We start from the raw sequence: 13,433 nt of genomic DNA, 5'->3' as shown, positions 1-13,433 counted from the left end.
ACAATCTCCTGACATGAAAGGAGCTATATCAAATACGAGAAATATGATTATTATAAAGAAACAGTGGGTTTTCGAAATTGAGAAGTGTGAAGGGCTACAGAGCTAACAAGGTGAATAAGGAATAAGAGTAAGGATTAGTGGCTAATTGATGCTAAGCTTTTCAGTTTAAATTCTAAAGGGAACTCTACGTAGTTATATTGAACATTACAGTATGGAAAGAGGCCATTTGGTGCAACTAGTCTGTACCATTGATTTTACTCCACACAAGTCCCTACATATCCTACGCCCCTCTATTCCCCACTCCCTCATATCTGCATAGGAGGAAAGAGAAAGAATGAATTAAAAGTAGGACATGACAAAAGGAGTTTGGCTTTTAAAACGGTGAGGACTCAGGAGGGATGAGGAATAACTGAATAAACTAGGGCTTTTCTGGGCTAAAATTCGCCCTGATCTTAGCCTGTGAGGCAATTTCTGCCTTAAATTAGATCATCCAGGAATGTGGAAGATTTTCCAGCTTAGTCTCAGTTCGGAAGCTTGCACTTATAAAAAGAACTAAAATTCAGATTGAATCAAAAATAAATTTGCACAGTCTTGCATTGTAAGACAAAAGGACACCACAAGGAGAAAGGATTGGGTCAGACAAAATATTTTCACTTTAGCAGAAATGAGGGAATTTCAGCTGATGACAATTCGACTGAACACTATTTTATTGTTTTAGGTTTACGATCGAGCAGGCATGTGGGAAACAAATTCAATCTTAATCTGGAAGATTAAGGGTCCTTTGAGCCCTTTGTGTCAAATCAGCCCCGTCTTGAGTTCAGGAACAAATGGAGCAAGAGCAATAACATTCCAAAAACAGATCCACTCATTAGAGAAACACAGACATGAATCCATCAAGCTTCTCCAGTACTGCACTGCCAGCATCAGGAATTGTGGTGAGTTCAGTTTTTTTATATCTGTGTCCCTGGATTTGGTTTACAAACATAGGTCACCCTACATCACAGCCGAACATGAGGGGAAAGATCAGACTCCCAAAAGTGTAAAGGGCATCGACGAAAGAAGGATTAGGTATGGATTGGTCACTGTACACTGCACAGCGCTGTAAAGCAAACAACATTTATAAGGCATCCTTCAGGCAGGACAGAGAGAGATTGTTGGCTTCAGAGTAGAGCCGTTAGGAGATAAGCCTTTGTATCTCATATTAATCTGTGGCGGATTGGGGAAAGCTGGGGAGAAGGGGCAGAATGAAGACAGCAATGGGATTATCCCAGTGAGGTCAAAAGCGAAGAGTGGGTTTAACCCATGGCAACAGAGAGAGCGATGCCAGACTAGAATGCAAGTGAGAGTTTGCGCTGTGAGCAATGATTAGACAAGCTAGTGCTAGAGAAGATGGATCAGAGGGGACCTCAAACAACTATATAACATTTTAAAAGGGATTGAAAAAGTAAAACCAGAACAATACTTTAGGATGCACCAAGACAGTGGAACAAGAGGACATAGGTTTAGAGATGCAAAAGGCAATTACAGTTTTTCTCACCTACGGGGTAAATAACGATTGGAATAAGTTGTCAGGCCAGAATGCTGAACTCATTAAAACAAAAACCTCGATGCAGTGATGGGGGATGATAGGGTGAGTGTTTGGGATAGATGAGATCAAATGAACCAAGGGGCCTTCTTCATCCAAACTAATCTTGTGATCTTATTATCATGTGAGAGTTTGTAGAGGTAACGGGCTTGAAAGTTGCCCTTGAACAGTGGCTGTGTATGTGGAGCATAGAAAGAGTAGCCAGGCTTGAAGGGAGACAGCAGGTAGTGACTTTCCTAAGATAAATGCAGCATCTCATACATTTTATAGTTCAGGTGAGTGATAAGAAATAAGAAAAAGCCACCTTCATGATGAACTCATTTACACATCAGATAATCTTTTCATTGATAATTGAATCCTTGTTTTGGGTCTAACTCAGACAGCTAGTCTCACTACATCCAAGTCTTAGATATGCAACTTTATTCTGTGTCAGTCCAGATTTAGTATACGTAAAAGGATTAAGGCACACGGTTGGACTCCTGCTCTCATTGCAAATCTTTCCGAAGATTATATCACTTTCATGAATTGAACAAGATCTTTTGCCTCCTGCTGCAAGTCTAAAGGCCACAATATTATCATTTGCTGAAAATTCATTGGCTATGGATTAATTTTCTGAGGTGGTTGCACAGCTTAACGTTTAAAGGGATTTTCTACAAAAAAGAGAATGGATCAAGGTGACAAAAATGCCTCTTTTAGTCACAGGTCTGGATCGGTCACTGCACACTGCTGTAAAGCAAATAACATTGATAAGTCATCCTTAAGGCAGTTAGCGTCTTGGAGTTCTTAATATGGTTGACACTGAGCAGGTGAGGGAGGGAAGCTGACTGTATTCCCGGTCAAAATGAAAGGTCTTCAGGTTCCCACTGTTAGATTATAGAAGTTGTAGTCGAATAATAATGAACATTAAACAAATGTAGAATGGAGAAAGTGACAGTCATGGGATAGGACACATCTGGTTTTCTCTGTTTTTGAAAGAATAACAGGACAGCTTTGGAAAAGGGCAGGGGTTCACCTCTTATCAGTAAATGACAACAAGATCACAGAGGTAACGTTCCAAGGTACCGGTCAACACAGGATCTCGACTTAGCAGTAAGTCGCTAGTTTCTGACAGGGCCAAGAGACAGAAGGCAACCCTCAAGAATAGCAACTAATGAGCAAGTTGCTTAAACTAGAGGACCTTTGTACCATCCATCCCGAGATACTGATAAGAAATAACCAGTCACTTAAAAGGAATATATTAATGATCCAACACAACAAAATAAGAAGCACCAGATACAGCCCTAAACTGATCAAACTCCTATCTTAGACAGGACAAAGGGAAGAAGGGAAGACCTCGTGCAGACTTAATCAGGCTGGCACCAAGCCAAATGATTGATTAACCTGAGTACGCGACTGTATCAGGTGGGTAGAGGGGCCCTAGGAAGGACAATAATAATAATAATCCTTGCATTTGATATAGCGCTTTTCACGTCAGGAGGATGTCCCAAAGCGCTTCACAGAACACACTGTAAAGTGAATTGACTGTATATTTGTGGGCGAACGCGGCAGCCAATTGCGCACAGCAATGTCCCGTAAACAGTCGTAGATTGAAAATGACCAATTTATTATTGTTTTTGGTTTTGGAGGGATTATTATTAGGCTCTGTGTGGAGTAAGGAAACTTGCCCAAGGTTTCGCCCTCTGCCTGGAATTGAACCCAGGTCTCTCGCTTGCACAGCGAGTGCTCTAACCACTGTGCCACAGGACTCCAGAATGAGGCGGTTGGTCGACCAACCACCGAATAAGGCTAGGTAAAATACAAAGTGATTGGATATGTAAATACGGCATGTAATGGCAAGTCAGGCGACTGATTATAAGTAGCCAAAAAAGAGAAGTGGGAAGCAGTCCGGAACGGTGCCATCAGACGGTGATGGAAGATCGAAAGCCTGAATAACTGAAGCAACTAAGAAAGAACCCTGTTCCGGACTCGCAGCACTCGGTCTAGTGGCGTTGATGGTTGACTGCTGAAATAAGCGCGCTTCAATGATATTTTTGTTCGAATAAACTCGGCTTAACAGATTTTACCTAAACGGAATGCTGGGTGACCTTTTTGATATCTAACACCACTTATTGCTAGGGAAACAGAGGCGTGTGGAGTAAGGAAATGTGCCTGAAGTTTTGCTCTGCCTGGGAATCGAACCCGGGTCCTCTCGTTGCAAGGTGAGCAGGCTAACCACTACGCTACAGGACTCCGCAATGCAATACGGTACACAACTTCAAGCCTGTACCTCTCTGATTCACGCCCTCTCAATCTGTCTTTGAGATTCCCACCTAAAGCCTACTTCTTTGATTCCACATATGCTCACCTCCCCTTTCTCCCTTGCTCTGCATCAACCCCTGCCACTGTGAACCACTCCGGCACTGGGTAAAGGTTGCTGCTGTCATGGACCAAAGATCATTGAGATCAGAAGAGGAAAATTAACAGATCTAAGGGGAATGGCTGTGAATGTAATTCCTCACCACTGAGAAATTAATTGGATGTCTCTCATCCTGGCAGCAGTCTCTGTACATATTTTTTATTTGTGCATCTCAAAGATTGTCCGACCTATATGAACGGACTATAAATATAAAGGGTGTTTATTGCCCTGTGTCAGGATTTGGAGCTAACTGTCCGGCCAGGTGTTGTCCTTCAGATGAGACGTTAAACCGAGGTTCTATCTGCCTGTTCAGGTGGATGTTAAAGATCCCGTGGTGCTGTTCAAAAAGATTCTCCTGGTGTCCTAGCTGACAATCACCACCAATAAAAATTAATTCACTTCATGGCCATTTGCGGGACATTGCTGCGCGCTCTTGCCAACAAAATACAGTCAATACACTTAACCGTAAATCCTCTGCCCTTTGATCAATAAGTTCAGCCATGATCTAATTGAATGGCGGAACAGGCTTGAAGGGCTCAAAGGTCTACTCTTGTACCTATGTGATGCCTTTTGATACATAAAAAAATTGTGTTAGGTACAGCACCTTTCATGTCAGGAAGAGGTCCCAAAACACTTCATGGGATATATTGCAATTTGGAGGGACTGTGTGCTTTGTGCCAATTTGCACAAGGAAATATCCCACAAACACACAAACAGAATGGAATAAAGGTCTAAGTTTATTGCGGGGGATTGTTGGCCAGGACACTTTCTTTTTTTTCGAATAGCGCCGTAAAATTTGTAACATCCACCTGAACAGGCAGACAGGGCCTTGATTTAAAGTCTTATCCAAAGGATAGCACCTCGAACAATGCAATACCCAACCCCCAGCACTGCGTTGGAGTGTCAGCATTGACGATGTGAGTTCCAAGTCCCAACATGGGCTTGAACTCACAACCTTCTGACTCAGAGGCGAGAGTGCTACCAACTGAGCCAGGCTGACACACAACTGGTTAATTGAGTCACGAATGGGACAAGGCTCACTGTTCCTGTGTTGAGTGGGTAATTACAAGACCTAATGGTAACAGCTCATCTCGAAGATTTACCAGCAATGTCACACCTTGCATTAATGAAGGCTTTACCAACTTTAAAATTTGACTTCAAAGAACGTGAAAACCTGAAATTATGAAGCCTTAATACTCTTTTAACACGCGGTATAAATCATTCACAGTGATTTCACAAGTCAAGCTATGCCCAAGCCAGCTTTATTGTTCCGAAGGAGCATCCCTATAGATGGAAACTATGCAAATCGCACACATAATAGCATCCGCATTATTTAAAGCAGAATGATTTAAACATGTCAAGCATCCAGTTTTTATTCTGCAATTTATGAGTGTCACCGCCTATGGAGCCACTGGTCCATTGGTGTTACAGTCTGACAATATTTCCTTTGTCAAGCTAATCCAATGTTACTGCACAGAAAGGCCAGTTCAAGCCATTGAAGCTATATACAATAAATAATAATAATAATCCTTGCATCTAATATAGAGCCTTCTCATATCTTCGAGACACCTCAAAGCGCTTCACAGAATAGACTGTAAAGTGAATTGACTGTATATTTTGTGGATGAAACGCAGCAGTCAATTGCACACAGCAGTGTCCCACAAAATTGTGGATTGAATGACTAAATTATTATTTTTTTGAGGGAGATTACCTCCGGAATAGTGATCTGCCAATCAACTAACAACCTAGTTCCTACTTACTGCTAGATAAACAGAGGTGTGTGAAGTAAAGAAACTTGCCTAACATTTTGCCTTGCCCAGGAATCGAACCCAGGTCCTGTTGCTTGCAAGCTGAGTACTCTAACTACTGAGCTACAGTACTCCACAGAGTGAATAAGAATAAATGCCTTATTCACAACTTATTAACATAACTTCTATAACTTGTTTCAATTTTCCTTTTTGATGATTAATTCCTTGCTACGAGTTGAACACCTACAAATGGAAATGTGCTATAATTTTTTGATTTAATTTTAATAAATCATGAGAGACATAAAACCGTCTCAATGGATAATAATCCACGTATTTGGCAAAGGCACCTTTCACATAGGGAGGATGTCTCAAAGTGCTTCACAGAATATACTGTGAAATGTAGGTACGGTGCATTTTATAGGTGAATGGGGCAGCCAGTTTGCACACAGTAATATCCCACAAACAGACCCAAAATTAATTATAACTTTTATCTGGCCAAGACACCGGGAGAAACTCCATGGGATCTTTAACGTCTACCTGAACAGACAGACCGGACCTCAGTTTAACATCGTATCTGAACAACAATGCAAGACACCCCCAACTTAGATAATGTGAGTTCAAGCCCTGATAAGGGGCTTGAACCAGCAACCTCTGACTTGGAAGCGAGAGTGTTACCAACTGAGCCAGGCTGACACACATGAAGGAGGAGATTGTGCGGTTCATTGAGCTTAAAATGATGCTCGTCCCTCAAATGTAGTGAATTATGCCAATCCCAAATCTCTACTCTTTCTCCAGTGCCTTGGGGACGTACTCTCAATGTGAAAGGCACTATACAAATGTAATGTTGTATTGTATTTATATCCTTTTATTATCTCCCTCTTCAAACGTTCATTCCATTTCCTTCTAAATGTTATGGCCTTGGCTTCTGTAGCCACTTGCAACAAACCAAAGTTTTCTCATCAGCCAGTGCTCTCAGTGAGAAGCGATGTGTTTTTAGCTAGTTAAACAGCAACACACTCAACAAAACACATTCTGGGCTCCCCAAGCCTTTGCTTTTGCCAACCAATTAAATACTCTCCAGGATTAGGTAACCAGGGTGCTTTCCTTCAGAGAGAAACCCATCACCATGACTCCTTTCTTCCCTCTGACCCTCTCCCTCTGTTTGTCTCTCTCTCTTCCTCTCTCTCTCTCTTTCTATTTCTCTGTCTCTGTCGCATTCTCTTGCATCTCTCCTTCTCTCTCTGTTTTCCCACCCTTTCTCTCTGTCATCTTTAAGAGCCTTACATAATAATAAAATTGGATAATCTTAACCTAACTCACAGTTGCTGTGAACACAAAGCAGAAAGCAGCCCGTGATTCAGTGCTAATTAGTGTTATATTGGCATTCTCAGATGGAGCGCCTTAAGGCTGGCTAGGATGAGACACGTGAATTACACCCTGGTCAGGAAAGATCTCTTCCATGATATCAGCACCAGAGTACTTAGTTGGAACAGTGACAGGACTGAAGAGAGGCTAACCTGGGGATTGCTTGATCCTAAAACTGTGTGCAAAGACATTCCATTCGCTATAATATCATTTCACAACTCTCTACCGTTCTCCTAAAGTTTGCTCATCCTCAAATTGCAACTGGAGACCTTCATTTTCGACCATGCCTAAAGTCATAATAATAATAATAATCGTTGCATTTGATATAGCGCCTTATCACGTCTCTGAGACGTCTCAAGCCCTTCACAGAATATACTGTAAAGTGAATTGACTGTATATGTTGTGGGAGAAACTCAGCTGCCAATTGCACACAGTAGTGTCCCCACAAACAGTCGTGGATTGAAGTGACCAATTTATTCTTTTTACTTTGATTATTTTTTTTTGCATCTCCCCTTCTCTCAGGCTCAGCATCAAACTATGCCATCATTAAGGTTTCAAGACACGAGGTGAAGGCTGCTATGTAAATGCAAGTTGTGTTTTTTTTATATGGAATGGTGAAGGCAGGTGCACCCATCAACATTTGACCCCTTTTTTCCAATGTCTGGTGCTCAACTAACTGACCCAATTGGGATGGTTTGGGCTTTCAGAAAGCCGGCAATGGCACATCTGCACTGCTCCGCTGACATACAGAAAAGATTCCCTGTCATTCACGACTACTGTCAGCTGATTTATGCGTCTGAAATTGTGCTGCTATCAAACAGGACATTGAGAATTTATCACACGGTTCGATAAAGTCTTACTTACCGGGCTGACACATACAAGTGATGTTGTGTCCATCCATTCTTTCTGTACATTTAACAGTGGCAGACTGACATAAATCCATACTGCACAGATCCAGATCAATAGAGCAGTCTATGCCATCGTAACCTTGAAAATAATAAAGAAAAGGTAGTGGGTACAACAATTACCAACGCAAAAGCTATCTTCCCACTTGCCTGTTGTTAACCCTTTCAGCTAAAGCCCTAAAGGGTAGGGTAGTCCTAACTGAATGAGCAGTAAGTAGGTACCCGGTTATTAGTCGATTGATGGATTTCTTTCTGGGGTAGTAATACTTCCCCCCTTAAAAATTTTGGCCATTCAATCCATGACTGTTTGTGGGACACCGCTGTGTGCAATTGGCTGCATAGTTTTGGACAGAAAATGTACAGTCAATTCATTTTACAGTATATTCTGTGAAGCACTTTAATATGTCTCAACGACTTCATAAGGCGCTATATCAAATGCAAGGATTATTAATATTATATTATTATTGCACCAGGTTTATAGGGAACCTTCAATATCTCTTTCATTTGGAGCCCGAATTTTATGTGATCTTTTAACAAGGTTTAATAAAAAAGTTTGAAATTCAGCAAAGATTTATAAGAACAATCCTTGCATTTGATAGTCCGCCTTTTCACTTCATCTCAAGAGTACTTCACAGGCATTACTGTCAGGTGTATTGACTATGTACAATAATAAAAATGCTTGCATATAGCACCTTTCACATTGTGAAGAGCCTCAAAGCTGTTCACAGGAATTTTATGGTAAAGAGTAGTTTAGGCCTGCAGATTCAGCTACATGTAGTTCACAAAGATTTATAAAGAATGTTACAGCAATCCCCCAGATTAAATTGGTCGTTCACTTCACGGCTGTTTTGTGGGACAATTCCGTGTGCAAATTGGCTGCTGTATTCACCTTAAAAATACACAATCGCTACACTTAACAGAAAAACTGCCACCTACTTTGAGATGGCTTAGTGTAACCGGCGTAATAAATTAATTATGAATATTATTTCAGAGATATCTTTGTGAGTTACAGGTGAAGTATCTGCCTGTCAGACTGAAGTTGAGGTTATGGCTGACAATACAACTGAATGAGGTGTCAGCACTGCAAGGTTGAATAGAGAAATACCAATGATCTGGTCTATGATGAACTGTTTACTAGGTAATGCCTGTTTCTATGACTCCTGGGCTATTATGCTACAGGCTAGCGCAGTTGTTCAGGATAATGTCTTTCTTTGACATCAGGCAATTAACAACGCGATCAGGTGAACTTCATGCATTACAATGTAACGCACCTCATGCAATAACTCAAGTCACCGTGCATCTTCAAAGCCAAATTTAGAATTTATAAACCTTATACTTTAATGAAAGTGTTTTGCTGTCAAGACCAGAACCATTCAATTAATTTGTTGCTGGCGACGAGAGAATGCAACCACGCAGTTCAAAGAATTACATCAGCCATTCCTCTTGTTAGTTCCAGTGCTAATCTGCAGAGGTTTTTATCTGAATTTTAAATCAATGAAGATATTTAAATTAAGATTGAATTACTTTACTAAAGAGACCCTTTTTATTGCAGATTCATTTGTTTAAAAATAGTATGTGTTCTCGTCTCTTACCTTAACCCCCTCCCCCCCAACCCTCATTATATCTTTCCTTCTTTTAAAGTTGTTCAATCCACGACTGTTTGTGGGATGCTGCTGTGCGCAATTGGCTGCCACGTTTTGCCCACTTAATATACAGTCAATTCGCTTCACAGTATATTCTGTGAAGCGCTTTGAGACGTCTCAGCGACGTGGGAAGGTGATTTATCAAATGCGAAGATTATTTACTATTTGTTTCTTTCTGGCAGTTAACGATGCGATCAGGTGAACACACGATCGATGGGATCTGTTGCCCTTCTTGCTTCTTTCCCCCCCCCCCACTCTTCACCTCTTGCTACCCAAATTTGCACCTCGTTTGGGAGGGGTGAAGAGTACTTCAAGGAGCTTTCTCACAGAGCTGAAGTGTGGTGACTCTGTATTTGTAGGTGAACACAACAGGCACAAAAAACAGCGTTCCCACCACTGTAAAGGACTCTGAGACATTATTTTAAGTGAAGGGCAATAAACAAATGCCTGTTAATGTTGCTGTCGTCCCCCCACCTCTCTCACCTTAACTTCCACTCTCTCCCCTTCCCCCTCCTACACACACAAGCGGTAATTAACAGCACACGAGGACACATTAGCCTGTTCATTCACCTTGCACAATTGACAAGCTTTCTATGGCTCGATGAGAATTTTAATTTGACAACATAGAGAACCAGACCATTCAGCTGGTGCTGGGTTCCGCTCTGGACTCATTTTCCACTTGATGAAATCCCATTGCCCTGCTCACTTATATCCTTTAACATTGCCCTTTCTTAAGCAACTTTTAACTCTATCGCTTCACGTCCAGCCTCAAAACCTATCAAGACACTGTCTGGACTCATTTCAAAAGCAGCTTGATGCAGTGATAGAGAGAATGGTAAGGTGTTTGCTCTGGGGGGGCCTTTTCATCCGAACCGATCTCGTGATCTTACGATCTTCAACTGTGCCTTTCGCCACCTCCCACTTCTCTACCCCACCCTCTGCCTCGTGTCTGATAATAACAACAACAAATTACGCTTGTATAGCGCCTTTCAGGTCGTGAGGATGTCCCAAGTGCTATACAAATGTCATTTGTAACTATAAAGTGCTCCGAGACATGATTGGATGTGAAAGGGGCAATTTAACAACAAGTTGCATTTATACAGTGATCTTCACATGAGGCAGTGTTTCGGAGACTTAAAATGCAAGTTGTTACATTGCAACTTCCAAAGAGAATCCTGAAAAACGCAAGTTGTCGTTGTAACTTTGTAATTCCCTTTCAAGAGAACCTACAGACCTTGTCCCAACTGCAGTTTTTTGGGGCAGGCAGTGTCTGACACTGGAAAAAATCCATCAGTGTGGCTGATGTGTAAAATTATAATAATCCTTGCATTTGATATAGCACCTTATATAGTGTTTTACATACAAAGCCACCTACATGGAAATCTCCCCGTGTCTGGAATGGAAAACGCACTGTCTCTCCCTCCTATCCCCCAAATCAAACCGGCGGGATTAAGGGAGAGCATTCCAGAGTCAAGGGGTGCAGTGCCTGTAAGCACTATCACCAATGGTGGATCGAAGGGGATGGCAGATATGTAGGACGCAATGCTGTTTGTGGGACACTACGGTGGGCAAATTTGCTGCCACATTACCCCACAAAATACGCACAGCCACTTCACATTACACTACAGTGTATTGTCCTCTGATACAATGCAGTCTCGTGATAAGACATTATAACATAGAATCATAGGAACATAGGTACAGGAGTAGGCCATTCAGCCCCTTGAGCCTGTTCCACCATTCCATAAGATCCTGGCTGATTTGTATCTCAACTCCAATTACCCGCCTTTGAACATATCCCTCGATACCCTGACCTAACAAACATCTGTCCACCTCAGTCTTGAAACTTTGAATGGATCCAGCATCCACAGCTAAATGCAAGGATAATTATTATGATTATTATTACTTTATTACTGTTTTAAACCTCCCCCTTGAATTCTTATTAGAAACATTTTTAATCTGCACCCTTCTTATTTTCTGAAACTGGCAAATTCAGCAGCTGATGGATATGAGGCTATGCCCTGTCAAGATGATCCATACACCATTCATCCCTCACACAGGCGACAGGTCTGGATCACACTGATAAATACTGGCATTGATGACCGAGAGAATAAATAAGCCTTAACACACAATCTAAGCAATGGGCTAATCAATAGCTGTGGTTAACAGAATTGTTCCCGATTTAAATTAAAGCTTGTTAAGAATTCACCTGTTAAAGGGAGAGGGAGGAACAGGAGGTGGAATGAGACGGAGAATAAACCAGGAGTCAGCTGAAGACAAAGAGATATTTAGATAGATACAGACAAGGGGAATAACATTGGACACCAAGATTAATGAATATGGTTTTCCAATTGACTCAGACGTCCTTTCTCACCTTCACTTCATTAACAGCCAGTTGTTAATGAAGGGAGAGCGAAAAGGACGACTGAGAAAAAGGACAGTCTCCCAATGGATCAGTTCATCAAAGCAATAGGCTGTGTGGAACTGTGGCCTCAAGCGATGAGCTGGAATTGGTTGGCAAAGCTCTTGCTTGTGAGTCAGAAGCAGGTTGTGAGTAGGTTCAAGACCCAAGTCAAGTTTCTGAACTCAAATAGTTTAGTCTGACACTCAAACTCACTGCAATGTCAGAGGAGCCGTGCTTCAGATGAGTTAAACCGAGGTCCCGTCTTGCCTGTTCAGCGGACGTTAAAGATCCATTTTGCACAACTTGAAAAGAGAAGAGAGTCTGCCTGTGTCCTGGCCAACAATCTCCCCCAGAAAAATATTGGTCACTCATTCCATCACTGAGCTTGCTGATGTCAGTGTGCGCACTCCTGTGTGCGATTGGCTCTGCGTTTCGCCCACAAAATACAATCAATCCACTTTGGAATACATTCTGTAATCAAGAGCTTCGAGACGTCTCAACAAAGCGATAAGGTGCAATATCACACTTAAGGATTATTACTGTTATTAAGTCCACAACTTAACACTCATGACATATTGCTTAACTCAGAGGGCAATTAACAGTTTGAACAGGGTTACCAGGAAGAGTTGTTGAGGCAGGAATGCTGACCTGATTCTAAGAAATGCAACAGGTAAATAATAAAGCAAACCAGCGTTTCATCACATCAAGAACATCTCAAAGTGCTTGAAAGCATTTTCTAAAACATGTAGGGTCTGTGTATTTCTAGGAAATAGGCTGGGTTCTCTGGAAGAATTAGATCAAATGGGCCGTTTTCATTGGAACCTCCCTTGGGATATATAATATTGAACGGAATCAACAAGGTATTACAGTACTTCAAGGTATTACTTCAGGGTATTAGTTCAAAGCAAGCCCAGACTGAAGATCAGACGTGGAAAGTAAATTTACTCGGAAAAAGTCTTTCACTCATCATAACACAAATTACGACGTAAACATGACAGAAGTTAACATTGAGGTGATAAGTAGCTAAGGTGGAAAAGTTAGCTTACTGAAGGAATGAAGCTCAGTAACCCAACAGTCCTTTTCTCATGCACAACCTTTCTTGTTCTACATTACTTTGTGTTACAGGGGTCAACCTGCCTTCAATGGGGAGCACTCTTGCCTCTGGGTCAGGAGATTGTAAATATACATAATAATAATCCTTGCATTTGATATAGCAGTTTTCATGTCTTCTGGACGTCTCAAAGCGCTTCACAGAATATACTGTAAAGTGAATTGACTGAATATTTGGGGGCAAAACGCAGCAGCTAATTGCACACAGCAGTGTCCCTCAAACAGTCGTGGAATGAAGTGATCAATTTATCATTGATTTTTTTTCTTGAGGGATTATTATC

The 13,433-nt window shown here is 41.5% G+C and overlaps 1 protein-coding gene across 1 annotated transcript in view; it reads right to left on the bottom strand.

Moving 5' to 3' along the window:
* eys (eyes shut homolog) overlaps positions 1 to 13,433 on the bottom strand; it is a 528,873-nt gene that overhangs the window by 394,510 nt on the left and 120,930 nt on the right. The window contains exon 12 of the mRNA XM_042332751.1: positions 7,958 to 8,080. Coding sequence (XP_042188685.1) covers positions 7,958 to 8,080 — 123 coding nt within the window. The remainder of the gene's footprint in view (positions 1 to 7,957; positions 8,081 to 13,433) is intronic.

The sequence above is a fragment of the Callorhinchus milii genome, unplaced genomic scaffold (assembly GCF_018977255.1).
Source record: "Callorhinchus milii isolate IMCB2004 unplaced genomic scaffold, IMCB_Cmil_1.0 Scaffold3, whole genome shotgun sequence".
In the NCBI taxonomy this organism is placed as follows: Eukaryota; Metazoa; Chordata; class Chondrichthyes; order Chimaeriformes; family Callorhinchidae; genus Callorhinchus; species Callorhinchus milii.
This window is presented reverse-complemented; position numbering and strand designations above follow the sequence as displayed.